The sequence below is a fragment of the Podospora pseudopauciseta genome, assembly GCF_035222475.1.
Source record: "Podospora pseudopauciseta strain CBS 411.78 chromosome 7 map unlocalized CBS411.78m_7, whole genome shotgun sequence".
NCBI classification, from domain to species: domain Eukaryota; kingdom Fungi; phylum Ascomycota; class Sordariomycetes; order Sordariales; family Podosporaceae; genus Podospora; species Podospora pseudopauciseta.
Genome location: NW_026946667.1, coordinates 1,044,580 through 1,061,719, shown reverse-complemented (window position 1 = coordinate 1,061,719; position 17,140 = coordinate 1,044,580). Strand labels below are relative to the sequence as shown.

The window sequence follows — 17,140 nt, the reverse complement described above, 5'->3', positions numbered from 1 at the left end:
TATTTGTTGTATTCCATCATCAACCACCACCACAGCAACAAGCAACCAATCGACGGCTCTTTTGCGCAACCTTTCTTTGCGCAAACCTATAAATCGAAACACTTCTCTCTCTTTCCTACAAGGAAGGCATATAGACCACATAAAGCCAAAATGGTCCAACTCACAGAAGTAGAGGACGAGCACTTCCAGCACGCCCAGGTCGGGCCTGATGAGGACGAGGAGGATTTCACTGATACTGGTTTGTTCTTCCCCTTTCCCACTCCGCTTCCGCCCTCCCACGTGCCCTCGCTGACGCTTCGTCGTCGTCCAGACTCCGAAATCTCAACCGACTCCCACTACGACCCCACAGCCGAGACCCTCGCCGAGCGTCTCGCCGCCCTGAAAGACATCATCCCCCCGACCACCCGCTCCTGGGTGCACGCCAAATACGAGGCTACCACCTCGACCATCAAATCTGTCGTGACCTTTGCGGGGAGGTCTGCCTGGGCGCTGAGCGTGAGCGCGATACTGGTCGGTGTCCCCTGGGCTCTGGCGTACGGCGAGGACCAGCAGTTTGCGGCTATGGAGGCGGAGCAGAGGATGAGGGAGCTGGGCGGGGAGATTATGACTGCTCCTGGGCAGGAGGGTGGGAATAAGGATCCTATGCTGGGGGATGTTGCGGCTGCGGTTGGGGGTGGTGCTGGGGGGGTGCAGCAGGTTAAGGCTGCTCTTTGAGGGGTTTGGTGGGAGGGAGATGGATGAGAGATGACGACGATCAAAAATGGGAGAGGGGGGACGGGGCAAGAGGGGAGGTCGGGGGTGAGGGGGGAGGTATATGGGGTGGCTACATTTGGCCAGGCATCGCAAGATGCCCGTCTGTGACTGTCATCCGGCAGTACAGAAGGACAGGCTGTCGTGGTTTGATGACAATTTTCTCAACAACACACTCCCGCCGAGATGATTACTCCCACCGCCCTGGCCAGCCCCCCTTATGCTTCACCCGATTACATGTACATTATTCAAACTTCAAAAACCCCACCACACACACACACCTATCTGTATCTGTAATTTACTGCCGCGTGTTTTGATAGAGGCTTTTCTTGTTCCGAGCTTGAGAATGAGACGGGTCGAGTGATTATGGCAGAGCGATGTTTGATGATCAAATTGGGCATTTGGATATAGCATGAAGGATGAAGGAAGGGGGTGTTGCTGGCTGAGCTAATACTATATGATGCGGATGATGTGGCTTATGTCTGGGTTTCTCATTGTTCAGCTTATACGAAAAAATCAAGCTGTGAAATAGCATTAGATTAAAAGATCTAATACTAGTTTTGCAAGAACACCATGACAAACACAAGCCCCCACCGAGGCTCCTAGAGGATCAGCTCCCATCTCAAGGGGCATATCCCTCTTCATCAACCAACGTCCCCTCCGTCACACAATCCTCTACCCACCTCCCCGTCACAATCCTCGGCACATGCCTCCTCGAACTAACCTTATACCTCACGCTCGCTGCCAACTCCTTCCTCTCTTTCTCCCCATCCCCGACCACCACCACATGCGTGATCTCCTTATCATCCAGACCCCCCACCACAGTCCCGTTCCCAAACTTGACCTCATTTTGCAGCTTCACCGCCTTCAACTCCGTACTCGAGGGCCCCCTCTTCTCCTCCTCCTCCTCCTCCTTTGCCGCAACAGGGAAGTAAACCCTACACCGTCTAAACAAGAAACTCTTCAACCCCTCCAAACCCCTCCCTCGCTCCTCCAGCTGATCCAAAAAGTGCTCAGCATCAAATTCCCCCGTCCTCTCATCATGAAACGCATCCTCCTCCTCTTTAACATCCCCTTTGGTGCGCATGTCGTCAATGATATCCCTCAGCTCATCAGGGGTAACATCCCTGACATACGAATCCCCATACTGATCCGTATTCTCCGCCGCCAACTTCACCATCTCCTCCGTGGCATGAAACAAGTGCCCCTCCTCAAACGGGAGGAGATAGCCCTCTCCATTATTCTGCGCAAGGCAGTCAAAGACCCATTTGGGCTTGACAATATCCGCGTCACCGGCCCGTTTCAGCGACGCCACCCGGACGACGTTCTTCTCCGCGAGGAGGATCATGTTCCCGCCCTTGTCGACTTGCTGATGAATCCTCCCTCCATGCTCCTTGATCAACTTTTCCAGATCAGGCTTGGACATCTTGCGGGGTTTGACTGCCTCGGACAATACACAAAAGTCCAGTCCCTGGAACAGTTGGTTGTCAGACTTCCTTCTAGCCTGAGGGGGGGGAAACGCAACCTGGCTCATCGGCTCGGCCTTGATATTATCCCCCCCCTCGACGAACTCAACCGGCGCAGCATTCGGATCCGTCCCCGCGATGACCAACTCCTTCTTCAACCTCTTTGCTGGCTTGCGCTTTCTGCTCTCAATCTCCATCGCCTTTCGCTCCTTCTCTTCTTCCTTGACTTTGTCTTTGAGAAGAACAAAATCGCTCGCGTCCATGCCCTCGTCCCACGATTTGTCCAGTCTCAGCTTACGGAACCGAGGGAAGCGTAGAGTCCAGCCCATGGCGAACTGGTCGGAGGGACCGATGGAGGCTGCCTTGATGGAGATGACAACCGACTCACTAGGTCGGATCCATACATCTGGTTTTTCGTATTGCATTTTCCCTCCCGCGAGCTCGATGTAGTCCGTGGGCGGGTTGCTCGCTTGCCAGTCTTGCCATTTGCCCTCGGTGTGGTGTCTGATCTCGGCGTAGTCTTCTGCTTTGAGGCCGCCGCCTACTTTGCAAAAGCTCAAACACTTTTCTCTGGTGAGTGCAGCGCCGGACCTGACGTGGTTCTCGCTGACGCGAACGCCGCAGAGGAAGCTGGAGAGGATGCCTCCGCGACGGCCGGAGCCGAAGTAGCCGCCGATGATGACGCAGTCGAGGGACTCGCCATACTCGGACATGTACTCGGGTTTGACCTTGATCCAGTCGTTGTTGCGGCTGTTGAGCTGGTAGCGAGAGCGCGGGTTCTTTAGGATGAGACCTTCCGAGGCTTCGGCGACGACTCTGCGGAGGAAGGGCTCGATGGCGTCTGGTGTTGTGGCTGATTCGTAGGGGTGAATCTCGAGACGGCGATGCTCACCCCTGACGGCTACCTCTAGGGCAGCGTGGCGGTCCCGGAGGGTGTAGTCCGCCAGAGGCTTCTTGTTCAGAAGAAGAATATCAAAGACCCGATACAGAGGTCGAGGCCCGTTCTGAAACGGATTCTTCTGCTGATCCAGCGCCGCCGTCTTGAGCGTGCCAAACGGCACAATCTTGTCGATTTCCGGATCCCACGTAATCATCTCTCCATCCAAAATCAACTCCCTCACCCCGTCATGAAACGCATTCTTCAAATGCCTCGTCAAAGCCGAGTTATCATCCTCCAACCCCTCCCCATACAAATACGTGTAATCCTTCGCTTTCCTGGACCAAAACGCAAACCTAAACCCCCCGGGCACCGTCTCATCCTCCTTCATATGCATCTGCATCCTCTCCCCATCCAGCTTTTCCTCAATCCAAAACTCCTTCTCCTCCTCGGTAACCCCCAGATTCTGCACCAGCTTCCCAAACCCTGTCGTCATCTGAAACTGCGCCAGTTGCGGCTGAAAACACTGCATCAAGCTCACCCCGGTTTCCTTCTGCTCCAGCCTCGTCTCCGGATCCCACAACTCCCAGCAAACCCTCCTCAAACTACTCGAAACGCTAAACAACGCCTCCGCATCCGGATGCCACAGCCCCAAAAACGTCCTCTCCGTCGCGCCCACCCTCATATCCTTCAGTATAATCCTCACCAGCCACATCACCTCCTCCGCACAGCAATTCCTGTAAATCTCCTCAAAAATCGGCAGCTGCTCCCTCTCCCCACTAGCCCCAGCCAACCGATCCAACAAAACATTAACCTCCCCAATCGTCCACCCCCCCGGCGTCCCCCTCATAGCCCTCTTCCCAACAACCTCCAGCACCCGTCCCGCAAAATCCCCCGCCGTTCCTGTCTGCCCCTTCCCCCCAAACCTCTGATTCCCCCCCCCACCACCCCCCGGAAGCTTCCAATGAAGCAAAGAATACCCATCCTCGCTATCCCTCCCAATCTTCATCACCCTCACCAGCATCTTCCCAATCCCGCTCTCCTTCAACCCGTACACCCCCCTGTCCCGATCCTTGTCAGGCAGGATCAGCCTCATGGCAGGGTAGAAGTCATCACCCACCTCCTTCCTCCACCGGCTCATGAACCGCTCGATGATGTGCCTTCTCTGCTCGTGGTAGTTCACCCCGCCCGTCTTCTTCGCCTTTCCAAATCTTGTTTTCCCCAGGACAGCAGCAGCTGCTGCACCAGCAGTAGCAGACGACCCGGGCTTGCAGTCCATAAGCGGGTTAAACAACGACTTGTACAGCTCCGCAAACGGCAGCGTCTTGTGCGCGTTTTTCGGGCGGTGGGGGAAACTTCTCTTAACACATTAGCAAAAAAAAAAAAAAAAAAAAAAAAAAAAAAAAAAACATAGTTGATGTGTTAGAAAGGGGAACGAACGTACTGCTGATCGACTTCCTCCAAGCTCATCCCACCCCTCCCATACTGCGCGTCGTCCTCCTCGACAGCCTCCGCGTCGGGACCCTGCTGGTGATCTCGTCTTCTCTGCGACGCCATCTCTTGCAAACTTTTCTTCCGGTGTTTCTCTTGTCGATGAAGATAAAATAAAGTGTCGATGGGCAAGATTGACCAGAAAGGGAAAAAGCGCGGTCGGTGTTAGTTGGCTGGCGCGAGCTTCACCTCCCTCCCTTGAGCCACTCCAAGTTCGGAATTGAAAGTCAAGTGCGAACTTCTTTGGATGTTGAAAGACGTCAAAAACAACTCCAGATCGGAATTTCAAAGCTCTCATCATCCACTGATGCTTGATGAAAGAATCGCGAATTCAACCTCACCGGCCCCTCCCTGATCATGTATACACCTTTGTTAGGAGACCCGGTCGTTGCCTGGGTCCTCCCCGAGCTAGCAACAGGCAGCAGCGCACCTATAACCCTAACCCCAAGTATCATCGACGGCATAGCTCTCAGACGTCATCATTTCCAACAGATCACAACTTCACAATACACATCATCTCAAACGACATCAAGTAAAAAAGAACTCATCGTGGTATTCATCACGCGTCAAAAGAAAAAGAGCTACCACATAGGGGATACACTACTTAAGACACATACAACCTAACCTTTCCAGCCCTCCTCATTTCCTTGGGCCAGCCCTTCGTTATTAACGCAGTCTGTCTCCTCCACAAACCAAACCAATCCTCCCCATCGCAACTGCTCATTATTACTGTAACTGGGTATAAAAAAACTCGACTCCCTTTTCCGAAAAGCCTGTTGCACTCTGGTATCATAATCCCAAAAGCCCACTCACTTTTTCTTTCCACAACAAAAACAATCACATCACCTCCTTAAACGGCATAACCAGCGGGAGCAGTCGTGGTAGCGGCTGGGGGAAGCTGGGTCTTGTCCTTGAGGGCGCCACCATTGAGAGCGCTGCCATTAAGAGCACCACCATGGGCATAGGCGCCGCCGTTGGAGTAGGCACCGCCGTTGGAGTAGGCACCGCCGTTGGAGTAGGCGCCACCATTGCCAGCATGAGCACTGCCGTTACCACCATAGGCACCGCCGTTACCAGTATAGGCACCGCCGTTGCCAGCATAAGCACCGTCATTACCGGCATAAGCACCGCCATGGGCAGCAGCAGTGTCAGCCGAGGTGGTGTGCGGCTTGCGAGTGACGGTAGGGGCGGGAGGGATGTCACGGCTCTTGGAGGCGCTGCCAATCGAAAAGACAGGGCTCTCCCACTTGTCACCCTTGCGGGCAAGCTCCTTGTACTCGGTGGCCTTGGAGCTGATGCCGCCAGGAAGGTGGATGTTGGGGAACATGCTGTCCTCCTTGGTGATGGCGTAGTTGACCTTCTTGTCAGCCGCAATGGCTTCGGCCTTGTGCTTGCCCTGCAGAATCTGCTTCTGGGCCGCAGTGACGTAGCGGTTGTAAATGTTGGGAACATTCTCGGGATTCTCACGGGCCTGATCCATGGCACGGTCGGCCTCCTGCTTGATCTGGAAGAGAATTCTATCCAGCTTGACCGCCTGGTCCTTGATGGCCTTCTCCAAAGCCTTCTGCAGACCAGGGCGGAGGACCTTGAGCATGATGGGCTTGAAGAGGCCGAACAGAAGCTTGTGGTTAGACTTGGACAACTTGATGTGCAGGTTCTTGACATCAACATCCACCTTGTCAATCTTGAAAAAGTTCTGCGAATCCCGCTCGTCGGGGGTAGCCATCTTCATACGAAAGCTGAACCCATCGCCGGCGAGCAGGATGTTAGCCACACCCGTGTCGGTGAGGGAGGGGAAGCCCTGCTTGCGCTTGATGTAGTAGCTGACATCGCGCAAATCCATCTGGACTCCAGCAACCTTGATATCGATCGAGTGCTTGCTCTTGTTGCTCAAATTCTTGCGCCCAAACCGCATGTAGTTTTCACTAGCAATCTCGAGAATGTTGGGCATGAAGTTATCGCTCTCAAGAACAAGGTTCTCAATGACCGCATCAATCTGATGGTCAGAGTACTCTATGCGTGGCACAGGGATATATGCGATCTTCTCAAACATGGCTGGGAGGATGACATCGGTAAGATCCTTGACCAGATGGGGCTTGAAGGTGGGCTTGCCATTCTCATCATTGCCGAGCTCGGTGAAGAGCTTGGTCAGCGAGTTGGCGAAAGCCTTGTTCTGGGGGTCCTGATCAAACTGGTCACCCAAGAACTTGATCTCATCGACAATGCGATCGGTGTGGACGCGGTACTTGGTGCGGAGAAGGTAGTTGCCCTGGTCGTAGAGGGCGTTCCACTGAACGTTGGAATCGTCGTCGAGGATGTAGCCTTGCTCCTGGAGGCAGCGGCGGATGTAGACGTTCAAGGACCTGAACCAGCCCTTGAGCTCAGGATCCCGGTCGGCGTCCTCATAGATGGCATTGATCGAGGCCCAAAGGTCGTCAGTGGAAGTGCCGTTGGCAAAGCGCTCGATCAAAGTCTTGAGATCGCCCTCAGCCTGGGCCAAACCAGTGCGGGTCTCCTTGACAGTACCAGTGCCGCCCTTGGCCAACCGGTTGGCATGATCACCGTACATTTCAGCAAGGTTCAACAAGGTGGTGATGGCGGCGTGATAATCGGGATGCTGCTGGCACTCCAGAACCATTTTCTGCAGACAATGTTAGAACGGAAGAAACAAAAATGGTGTTCAACAGGACTTACCTTGAGACGCCAGATGGTCTGCTCGCGGCGCTCCTGGGGCATCTTCTTGGAGAAGTAATCCTTAGTACGGGCACGATACTCGTCCTTCTTCGCCTTGGCCTTGTCCTTTGCCTCCTGGTCAAGGTTGGCATCGAGCTGGTGCTTTGCGGCATTAGCGGCGGCCTGGGCACCACCGACAACATTGATGCCTGTTGATCCGCCATGAGCCTGCTCGCGAGCCGCAGTGCCAGCCAAATCTCTGGGGTCAGAGGATCCAGTGGGATGGGCAGTGGAGGTGCCCTCGGCAGCAACAGCCTTCGCATCCTCCTTGGGATTACCCTTGTAGTAGCTGCCCAACTTGTTCTTCATCCCCTCCTTGCCTTGCTTGAAATCGGGGGCCTCGTGCCAGGTGTTGTCCGCAGCCGGAGTGTCGATCTGGTTAAGATCCTCATGTGAAGGCTTAACGCGGGCAGCCGCATTGGTGGCGGCGTCACCAGCCATATCGCGGAGAAGGATAGTAGCGTCCTTGACTGGGCATGAGTTAGCATGGTGACTGGTCCCTTCCAGAAGAAAGACAACTTACGAAGCTTGCGGAACTGGCCATTGGTGATGATCAGGGTTCCGAGAGTGCGGAAACCCTCAAGAGCCTGGTTACCATGTTGCTGCGCCGTGTCCTTGTCAACGGGAGCACCAGGAACATTGACGGTTTTGGGGTCGAATTGCTGTGTTTGCCAGATGAAATCTTGAAGCAGGTTGCCCTCGTTCTTGGACAGAAGGAGGTTCTTTGCTTGCTTCACCACTTCTCTGAAATCAGCAACGAGCGCCTTTCCTTCGCCAGACAACTTGGATGAGGGGTTCGAGAGCGCCTTAGACTCGAGGAAGCTGCTCAGGGCGACATCGATTTGGTCGTTCTGGAGGCATTGTTAGAACAGAGGCAAACGAGAGATTGTTGCTGAGAAGCAAACATACCGATGGCACCTTGCCATTCTGGAAGGCACTGGCAATACCGTAGAACTGAAGCTTGCGGTTGACATCGGCCTCCTTCTCCTTAGTGTTGGTTGGTCTGTTGACCTTCGCTGCGCCGTTGGTAGCCATGACGGTTGGATCTGGGGGCTGGCTGATAGGAAACAGGGTATCACTAGTAGAGTCCCGGGGGTATCTAAAAAAAAAAAAAACGACTAAACTGTGGGCGGGGTATCGGGTATCGAATGCTGCGAGTCGTGTGTCTCGAGGTAAAGTGGAATATGCAGACAAGGTCTGGGAAGTAACGAGGTTTTAGAGGATGACCGGTGTATGATCCCGGGTGACGGTGGGAGGCCGTTTAATATCAGTAAGCAAGAAAAGAGAGGACAAGACCAGGAGGGACCAAGAAGTGACGTTGCAGCATGGGGAGCACTTGTGAAATGATTGAATGCGTCATACCAAAAGGAAGGAAGAGAGATTACAGACGGCTTCCTTGATCCTGCTTGAATCGTCGAGCCACAGCTAGTCACCCAATTTGACTGGTCCTTTCCCTCAATGGGGCATAGAGCAAATAGCCAGCAGCTGCAACCCTTACACGACACGGCACCACGAGCATGCAGCTCACAGAGGAGAGAGTGAGAGACACTGCCATGAAGCTGGCAGATCACCGGCAGGGGTTCTGGCCCAGCATGGATTCGAGCTCTTCCCGCGATTCAATGCATGCGTCACAGCTCCAGCTTCGGGCCATGGCTGTTGTCATCCCAAACAAAGCTCTCTAGATCCCACCGCCCTGATTCGATGGCCCTGAACCACCTGGCCGATTCTGAACCCATCTTGGCGGCCGGTTCCCATAAAACGAATCGGCTTCCCCGCGTGCCGACCGCCGTGTGAGGTGTGGAACATGTCTGCCATCTATCCATTGTGACTGCTTCAGATCTGCAATGTGACTGCTAAGCTTGTGAATATTCCTCGGTGGAGATGGCGAGCATTCAGGGATTTTGATGACAGCTTTCCTCCTCCACACACACGTGTGTAAAACCAGCTCCAGAATCCACTGCGGACAAACACCCCGGAAATGGGGAGATTGACGTAACGGTTGGGCTTTGAAGCACAAAGCAACAGTCTCGCGACGTTGTGGCTGCAAACGAAGGACGTTGCGATCCATGACGTCATAGATATGGGCCTTGGCATTGCACCAATCTCTTAACAGCGTTGACAGCCACTACCATCACCTTTTGCTGTTGTACAAGATCCCAGTTTCTGCTGGCCACGAATTTCCACCTTCAAGCTAATTTGCCTGAGCTTCAAGAGCTAGAGGCGTGGGCAGCCGCTTGTTCTCGTCGCCTGACGAGACGATTTCTCCCCTCACCCCTGCCCCGAGCATGCACTTCAAGCTTCCCAATTACGAGCGAATGTCCTTTGTTGGATTCCCTCAATTTCGATCGGATAAATCTTCACAGACCGGTAGATCAGTGATCCCAACCAGCTGGATACAGTAGAACGGACCAGAACAATCTTTTTTACACGTGAGCATGTGATTTGTGTCACGTCTATTCAGCTTCAATTGCTTCGAGGGCCGTTGAGATGCTCTATCTCACTCTTCAGAGTACCAAGGGGCCTCCAGTGTGGTCTGAGAAGCAGACAGATGGTCATCTCCATGAGAGTCCGTCGTAAGCTCCGTGGTGATACACAGGGTCCTCACACTGAGACCATAGCAGGCTCGTGTGGCTCTCGTGTGAGACTTTGTACAATCAGCATGCTTCAAAACTGCAGTGCTGTACTCTGAGATAATACAAGGAGGCCAACCGTCCACTTACACAGGAATCTGAGGTTGTATCCGTATCGGTGCTCCTTATCGGACGATATCGTCTTATCTCGTTATCGCCTGCCCCACTCGCACCTGTCCCGCCAAGTCGAGTCACATGACTTCGAGAAATGGCACCACAGTGCAGGGTCGCTAGCGCGGCCTTTCTGCGAGCTGGCAGCTGCCAAAGCCGCCTTGCCTTGACGCTCAGCGGGGAGAAAATGAGCGCTGCCGCCTCACCGAGCTGAAATCCTCCCACACCTGTGTCTCACCACCACCGCAACCCACGTCCAGCAACGACCCCTCTCCTGACTATACGGTACCACAAGGCGACTATACCCTTGGCGGATACTCTTCATATAGCCCAACTACCTAAGACGTCTTCACAGCGGTCTTTCATACTTGCGACAGCGATATTCCCGTCGCGCCAGCGCCACGCGTCGTCGCTCCCGTTCCGTTCCCAGATCCCATTCCATACAGCTTCACCTGCGATCCCCTCCAACCACCACTCTCGCCCAACCCCCCTCCCCCTACTCTTGGTCAAAACCGCCCTCATATACCCCCTGCTTCTCCACTTTACCAACAAAACCCCCCCCGCCCCCGAAGCCTCACCAGCGTGTCCCACCCCGAAGATGAGTATCTTCAACCAAAAATCAAAATTCAAAGTAAAAACCGAAGTCCGCGCCGTAAAGAAGACCCTCCCCGAAAAACCCAAGCCAAAATCTACCTCCGCCCCACCCTCCACCTCCCGAATCACCTCCTCGGTGCGCGCATCCCCCTCCACAACCTCAACACCTCGCGCTTCCCCCCTCCCGCCCTCCGCCCGCAAGTCCCAAAATGGCTCCTCCCGCTACCTCGATCCATCCTCCGCCCTGAAAGTCCCTTCCTCCTCTACATCCAGCAACAGCCGAAAGCGACCTCGAGCCAGCCACTCCCCCGCCTCCCCGTCCTTCGACTCAGACTCCGATTCTGACTCCGCCTCCGACGACGACTGGCAAGACCAGCTCGACCCACGAAAGCGCCTCAAGCGTCTCGAACAGCTGCGGCGACATGACCCCAACCGCCGGGTCCGCCACCCAAAGATGTGGAAGGGCGACAGGGAGTCCGAAGGCGAGTTGCTGCCAATAATTCACGCCGTCGAAGTCGCCAGCCTCAGCGAAAAGTGCCAACCGGTTATGGGACTGTCAAGAGATGAGGTAGGCGTCCGGTTGCGCTACCCGGGCTCGAACCACAAGGAGAAGTACGCTTGTTCTATATTAATATCTACCTTCTACAACTGCCATCTTTTGTTCTCGACAAAAGTGCAAGTCTATATGCGCGCATTGAAAAAAGCTAACAGTCCACCTCTTCCACAGATACGAACTGGTAAAAGGTAAAGACAAGATCGAAGGCGCTCAAGACATCCTGACCGTTGTCCGCCACGTCGCATCCATCTACCTCTCCGAAGAGGAAGCCCGCCCGTTTCTAGACCAAAACTCCGGCATCTACCGCCGGTTAGAACGCTGCAAAAATCTAAACGATGGCAAGGGTTTCAAAGAAGCGCTCAAAGAATATAGCGAAAGTCTGTTCGCCCTCCAGCGCAAAGGTGTGATCGCCAAGAACCTAGAAACCATGCGAGGAGTCCCGCAGGAACTCGTCGCCTTCATCCTAGACCAGGTATACGACCGCACCGTAGCCCCCAAAGTCGAGCTCCTCGCCAAGTACGAAAACGGCACCGACAACGTCTACGGCGAGCTCCTCCACCCCTTCATCTCGGACATTTTCGAGCGCACCCAACTGACCTCGGACATGGTTTTTGTCGATTTGGGATCCGGCGTTGGCAACGTCGTGCTCCAAGCAGCCCTCGAAATAGGCTGCGAAAGTTGGGGATGCGAAATGATGGAAAACGCCTGCAACCTCGCCGACGCGCAGAAAAAGGAATTCGCCGCCCGCTGCCGGCTGTGGGGGGTAGCGCCCGGAAAGGTCTACCTCGAGAGGGGCGATTTCCGTAAGAACGAACCGATCCTCGAGTCCCTTAAGCGGGCCGACGTGGTGCTGGTGAACAATCAGGCCTTCACCTCGCAGCTCAACGACAACCTCGTCAACATGTTTCTCGACCTCAAGATTGGATGCAAGATTGTGTCGCTCAAGACGTTTGTGCACGACAACAAGCTGGCTGAGAACGATGTCGCTTCGTCGATCTTGGATGTGGAGCATTTGACGTACCCGGAGGAGTACGTCAGCTGGACGGGGGCGGCGGGGACGTATTGTATTTCGACGAGGAAGTAATTTTCCTGTCTCTTTTTTCTTTTGTTTCTGTTAGGACAAGGAGCGTTTTTGCTTTTTGAAAACGTTGAGCGTTTCAAAAAAGCGCGGTGCTAGGATGGAAATGGAGGACGGTTATATGGTCTGATTGTTGGGTTTAGGTTGAAAGCGTTACATACTTTGCACGAGTATGGCTTGTCAGGATTGTTTTCATGTATAAAAAGGGAGGAGGAGAAAGAGAAGAAGCGGAAAAGAAGAGAAGGAATAGCGCGAGCGACTGAAACCGCATGTATAGCATACGTACCTTTTCTGTTCAGATATCCCCATACAATTCACAAGTATACCTGTGAATATGGCTGATGCCAACATTGCTTTGCCACCGCGCAAAATCACCTCTTCTGTTTTGTTGATGAAGAAGAAGATTTGTCATGCTCCAGATTCATCGCCTCGGTCTCCTGCTCCACGCGCACCATATACCGGCTCAGGAGGTGGTTGTACTCGGCCTCTCTCTTTGCGCGCTGCTTTTCCACCTGGTCGAGCTGCATGTTTAGCACGGCGAGCTCATCTTGGACGTCGGCGACGAGCTTGTTTTTCGCGCGGAGTTCTTCTTCTCGGTCACGGAGTTTGCGGGATAGTGTCCGGGCTTGGGCGGTCAGGTCTGCGAGGGCTTTGGAATCGGAGGTGGTTTTTGTGCGGAGGCGGGCGAGCTCATCGTCGGATTTTGCGAGGCGGGATTGGAATTGGGATTTGGAGCGGAGGGCTTCGGTTAGGTCAAGGCGGAGGCGGGTAATAGTTGCGTTGGTATCGTCAGAAGAGGGGGGGGAGGTTGGAGGCGGGGTGGTGGTGGTGGTTTTCCGGGAGGAGGAAGGAGGGGGTTGTTGTTGTTGTTGTTGTTGTTGTTGGAGTTGAGATTGGAGGAGGGCTTTTTCGGCTTCGAGGGTGGAGAGGCGGTCGCAGAGTTGGGAGTCTGAGAGAGAAGGAGGGAGGTTAGTTGGGAGGGGAGGGGAGGGGAGGGGAGGGGAGGTGGTGATAGCGGGGTTGGTGGTGTTGTCGGTCTTGTGGGTGGATAAAACTGACATGCTGCGATTAGCTCCCGGTTGACGGGATGTTGCTTCTCGGCATCCTTGATTCCGGTGATGTATTCTGTTCGCCAGTTTTGCATGGTTGGGGGATGGGATGATAGATGGAAGGAAGTATTACCCGACAAAGACAAGAATGAAGAGAAACAAGTTTAAAGCAACGGAAAGCAAGATGCCCGAGAGTTTAAAGTCGGGCAACAATGCAGTGAGAGTTAAACGACGTGAGCTGGTGAGCTTACAGCTGAAATCCCGCCATTGTGACAGGGGTTTTGTCTGGCTTGGGGGTTGGGGTTGCCTCATTTGCCAAACGGCAGGAGGCGCACAGTGTGGATTTTGGGGTCAGCCGGGCCAGCTCACAGTTGGAGCCTGGGCGGGCGGGCTGCGGCGTCACGGCCGGTGAGCTCCCCGAGCTTCAGTGAGCTGCTGGGATATCCGCACTTATCCATCACCAAACAACATCCACAGAGACCAAATATGGGGAGATGACAAAAGATGGACGTCGCTCATCCAACTGCAGGCTGGGAACAGCTTGGCCCGTCTTTTTACCGCAAGGTTCAGCTGTATACGCAGGTTTTTGATCAGGATCTGGACCTTGACAACTACATCGTCGCTGGTGCACCTTATAGCGGTGCTATAGGTGAGTGTGGATGCAACCCGCGTTTCCCCGGTTTCCGTTCATTGATGTTGACACCCGACAGCTTTATATCGTGATGAAGGCAAACTGGTAGCTTACCAGCCCACAAGAACATCCAAACCAAGCATCGACATTTACAGCTGCGCTGGGGGTGAGCCCATACTCTCTATCCCATGGGACAGCGGCTCTATCAAGGGCCTTGGCTGGTCTGAGGATGAGAAGTTGCTGGTCGTCACCGCCGACGGTACTGTGAGATGTTACTTTGATTTACAGGGAGAGTTTACACAGTTCTCTCTGGGAAATGGTGCTGAGGATTCGGGTGTTAAGTCATGCCGATTCTATGCCCATGGGCTGGTTGTGCTGTTGAACAACAACTCTCTCGTCTCAGTCTCATCATATAGCGAGCCTCGGCCGAAGCTTCTTGCACCACCTCCCGAGGGAGAGGTTCACTCGTGGAGTCTTATACCGCCGTCATATACCAACTCTCGGTCTGTCGAAGTGCTGTTGAGCATTGGCCAAACTATCTATGTTTCCGATGCCGCAGCTTGTGACGATCGAGGCCTGGATCAAGGACCCTTCACTCATATCACTGTATCGCCAAACGGAAAGTTTGTCGCCTTATACACCAAGGCCGGCAGAGTATACGTTATCAACAGCACTTTTGAGGAGAACCTGAGCGAGCATGACTCCAAATCCAAGATCCCACCAAAATACGTCGAGTGGTGTGGTAAAGACGCTGTTGTCATCGCTTGGGAAGACGAGGTCCATCTCGTTGGTCCATATGGGTCATCGGCCAAGTTCTATTACGACAGTGGCCGTGTCCATCTGTTACCTGGTGAGTAGCCTTAAAGATCAGCCCTCATCGTATGCTAATGAATGACAGACTATGATGGTGTAAGGATCATTGCCAATGATAGATGTGATTTCCTTCAAAAAGTGCCAGAGGACACGGAAGAGGTGTTCAAACTGGGCTCAGACTCGCCGGCATCCATCCTCCTAGATGCCGTCGAGCAGCTCGAAATGCAGTCCCCAAAGGCCGATGACAACGTCCAGCTCATACGTCCTCACCTTGTCGAAGCAGTGGACAAATGCGTCAACGCTGCCGGTCAAGAATTCAGTGAACATTGGCAAAAGCAACTCCTCAAAGCCGCTTCCTTTGGCAAATCCGTTCTTGATATCTACAACAGCGATGACTTTGTCGACATGTGCGAGACCCTCCGCGTTCTCAATGCTGTACGCAACTACAAAATCGGCCTCCCCTTGTCCTACGAACAATACCAACGCCTCTCGCCCTCGGGACTCATCACCCGTCTCCTCAACCGCCATGAATACCTTCTCGCTCTCCGCATAGCATCCTACCTCCGCCTCCCCACCGACAAAATCTACGTCCACTGGGCGTCAGCCAAAGTCCGCCTCGGCTCCGAAGACGACGACACCGCCTGCCGCAAAATAGTCGAAAAGCTCTCCGGCAAACCGGGCATCTCGTTCGAAGCCATCGCCAGAGCCGCCTACGAAGAGGGAAGGGGTCGTCTAGCTACCGAACTGCTTAACCACGAGCCCCGAGCAGGTAGACAAGTCCCACTACTTCTCTCCATGGAAGAAGACGAGCTCGCCCTAGACAAAGCAATCGAATCAGGCGACACAGACCTCATCTACTTTGTCCTCCACCAACTCCGCCGCAAACTCCCCCTCGCGTCGTTTTTCCGCGTGATCAACTCCCGCCCTACCGCCACCGCCCTGGTTGAAGCAGCTGCTCACGAGGGAGACGGTGACGGCCACGAGGACACAGCCATGCTGAAAGACCTCTACTATCAAGACGATCGTCGTGTCGACGGCGCGGCGGTGTTTGTGAGGGAGGCGCTACGTCAACCGGAGAGCAGGACCGCGGGTGATAAGTTGGCCTTGGCGGCGAAGTTGCTGGCTGATAACCCCAAGGAGAACGTATTCGAGATCGGTGCGGTGAGGGAAGCGAATTTGCTGCTGAGAATGCAAGAGGGGTTCGACCGTGACCTCGGTGATAACTTTACCGGCTTGAGCGTAAACCAGACAATGTTTAAGCTCTACCGGTTGGGGTACAGTGGCAGGGCGAAGAAGATACAGGGGGAGTTCAAAGTGCCGGAGAGGGTAGCGTGGTGGGTTAGGTATGTGTTTCTCCCCTCTTTTTCCCGCTGTTCATCTGCAGATACTAACACCAGGGTAACAATAGGCTTCAGGCCCTGGTAGCAAAAAGAGACTGGAACGAGATTGAGGAGATTTCTAAACAGCGGAAGAGCCCGATTGGGTGGGAGCCGTTCTTCAACCAGTGCCTCCAGGCGGGCAACCCCAGGCTGGCGGCGGTTTTTGTGCCAAAGTGCACGGGGTTGGAGCAGGGGGCTACGATTACCATGTATGAGAAGTGCGGGATGAGGGTCAGGGCGGCGGAGGAGGCGGTCAAGTTGAAGGATGGGGACGCGTGGTTGAGGTTGCTGGAGGCGGCGGGACGGGGGACGAACGAGGGGAGGGAGATTGAGCGGGTTGGGGGGCAGGTTTTTGGTGGGAGGGGGAGGTAAAGGATAAGGGGTTAGATTTGAGTATTTGAATACCCCGTAGGAGGAGATGTTGTTTTCGTTGTGTCAAGACTTAGAAAGTGAAGGCTTTTTGTAGAAATTCCACGAAGCTGCTGCTCTGTGAAAATAGGCCCCTCTTTGCAAGAACCCGCCTGGTCACCCTTCAGTAGTCCTCCTCTCGAGATACTTGTGTTAGTTTTCGGGTTTTCTGTTAGGTTTCCTCGCCATGTTTTTCCATCCCGCAAACCACAACCCGTACTCTCCAAACCCCTGTTTCCTTTCAAGAAAACAGACGCAGAAAGAATATCAATGCTAGGTACTTCTCGATGCAAACCGCTCTGCTTTTGCGTTTCGTGCCTACCTAGTCAATCAACTCCCTTTAGCTGCCTTGCATAGAACACACAGCAATGAAGCAGTAGAAGGAGCGGGGGGGGAAGGAGGGATATCACAACAAGTATTCAACAGTTCTTCAGCGATGAATAATATATCCTAGAGCAAAAAACATCAACAACACAACCGCAATGAAAACAAAAAAGCAGCAAAACAAGAGGAGGGACTTGATGACTGCGAGTGTGTGTGAGTGTGAGAGAGAAAAAACCAAAACCAAAGGTCA

At 53.9% G+C, this 17,140-nt stretch overlaps 6 protein-coding genes across 6 annotated transcripts; 3 read left to right on the top strand and 3 right to left on the bottom strand.

The window, feature by feature from the left end:
• Positions 1-150: 150 nt before the first annotated feature.
• Positions 151-1,324, top strand: TOM22 (mitochondrial import receptor protein; the record flags this gene model as incomplete). Its single annotated transcript, XM_062915638.1, has 2 exons — positions 151-238; positions 311-1,324. The coding sequence occupies 2 exons, from the start codon at positions 151-153 to the stop codon at positions 712-714; spliced, it is 492 nt and encodes a 163-aa protein (XP_062761623.1). The 3' UTR covers positions 715-1,324.
• Positions 1,325-1,372: 48 nt separating this feature from the next.
• On the bottom strand, positions 1,373-4,953 carry LIG4 (DNA ligase (ATP); the record flags this gene model as incomplete). The annotated part of the gene is made up of 2 exons (XM_062915637.1): positions 4,538-4,953; positions 1,373-4,448 (listed from the first exon to the last, which is right to left on the bottom strand). The coding sequence occupies exons 1-2, from the start codon at positions 4,648-4,650 to the stop codon at positions 1,373-1,375; spliced, it is 3,189 nt and encodes a 1,062-aa protein (XP_062761622.1). The 5' UTR covers positions 4,651-4,953.
• A 481-nt stretch (positions 4,954-5,434) lies between these two features.
• On the bottom strand, positions 5,435-9,309 carry QC763_706460 (uncharacterized protein; the record flags this gene model as incomplete). Its single annotated transcript, XM_062915636.1, has 4 exons — positions 8,227-9,309; positions 7,841-8,168; positions 7,279-7,787; positions 5,435-7,225 (listed from the first exon to the last, which is right to left on the bottom strand). Exons 1-4 carry the CDS (start codon positions 8,350-8,352, stop codon positions 5,435-5,437), a joined length of 2,754 nt encoding a protein of 917 aa, XP_062761621.1. The 5' UTR covers positions 8,353-9,309.
• Positions 9,310-9,669: 360 nt separating this feature from the next.
• DOT1 (Nucleosomal histone H3-Lys79 methylase) lies at positions 9,670-12,650 on the top strand. The gene is made up of 2 exons (XM_062915635.1): positions 9,670-11,264; positions 11,380-12,650. Exons 1-2 carry the CDS (start codon positions 10,657-10,659, stop codon positions 12,290-12,292), a joined length of 1,521 nt encoding a protein of 506 aa, XP_062761620.1. The 5' UTR covers positions 9,670-10,656; the 3' UTR covers positions 12,293-12,650.
• On the bottom strand, positions 11,254-13,562 carry ATG16 (autophagy protein 16, interacts with Atg12p-Atg5p). Its single transcript, XM_062915634.1, has 3 exons — positions 13,346-13,562; positions 12,573-13,235; positions 11,254-12,446 (listed from the first exon to the last, which is right to left on the bottom strand). The coding sequence occupies exons 1-2, from the start codon at positions 13,428-13,430 to the stop codon at positions 12,658-12,660; spliced, it is 663 nt and encodes a 220-aa protein (XP_062761619.1). The 5' UTR covers positions 13,431-13,562; the 3' UTR covers positions 11,254-12,446; positions 12,573-12,657.
• Positions 13,563-13,737: 175 nt separating this feature from the next.
• vps16 (Vacuolar protein sorting-associated protein 16) lies at positions 13,738-16,530 on the top strand (the record flags this gene model as incomplete). Its single annotated transcript, XM_062915633.1, has 4 exons — positions 13,738-13,984; positions 14,046-14,816; positions 14,865-16,122; positions 16,188-16,530. The coding sequence occupies exons 1-4, from the start codon at positions 13,840-13,842 to the stop codon at positions 16,528-16,530; spliced, it is 2,517 nt and encodes an 838-aa protein (XP_062761618.1). The 5' UTR covers positions 13,738-13,839.
• Positions 16,531-17,140: the final 610 nt, after the last annotated feature.

Bases quoted from the DNA above. Each gene is read 5' to 3' on its own strand.
- DOT1 (XM_062915635.1), top strand. From the start codon at position 10,657: ATGAGTATCTTCAACCAAAAATCAAAATTCAAAGTAAAAACCGAAGTC. The intron at 11,265-11,379 runs GTACGCTTGTTC...CCTCTTCCACAG, and splicing joins GGCTCGAACCACAAGGAGAA to ATACGAACTGGTAAAAGGTA.
- ATG16 (XM_062915634.1), bottom strand. From the start codon at position 13,430: ATGCAAAACTGGCGAACAGAATACATCACCGGAATCAAGGATGCCGAG. The intron at 13,236-13,345 runs GTCAGTTTTATC...CTTCTCTCTCAG, and splicing joins CCGGGAGCTAATCGCAGCAT to ACTCCCAACTCTGCGACCGC.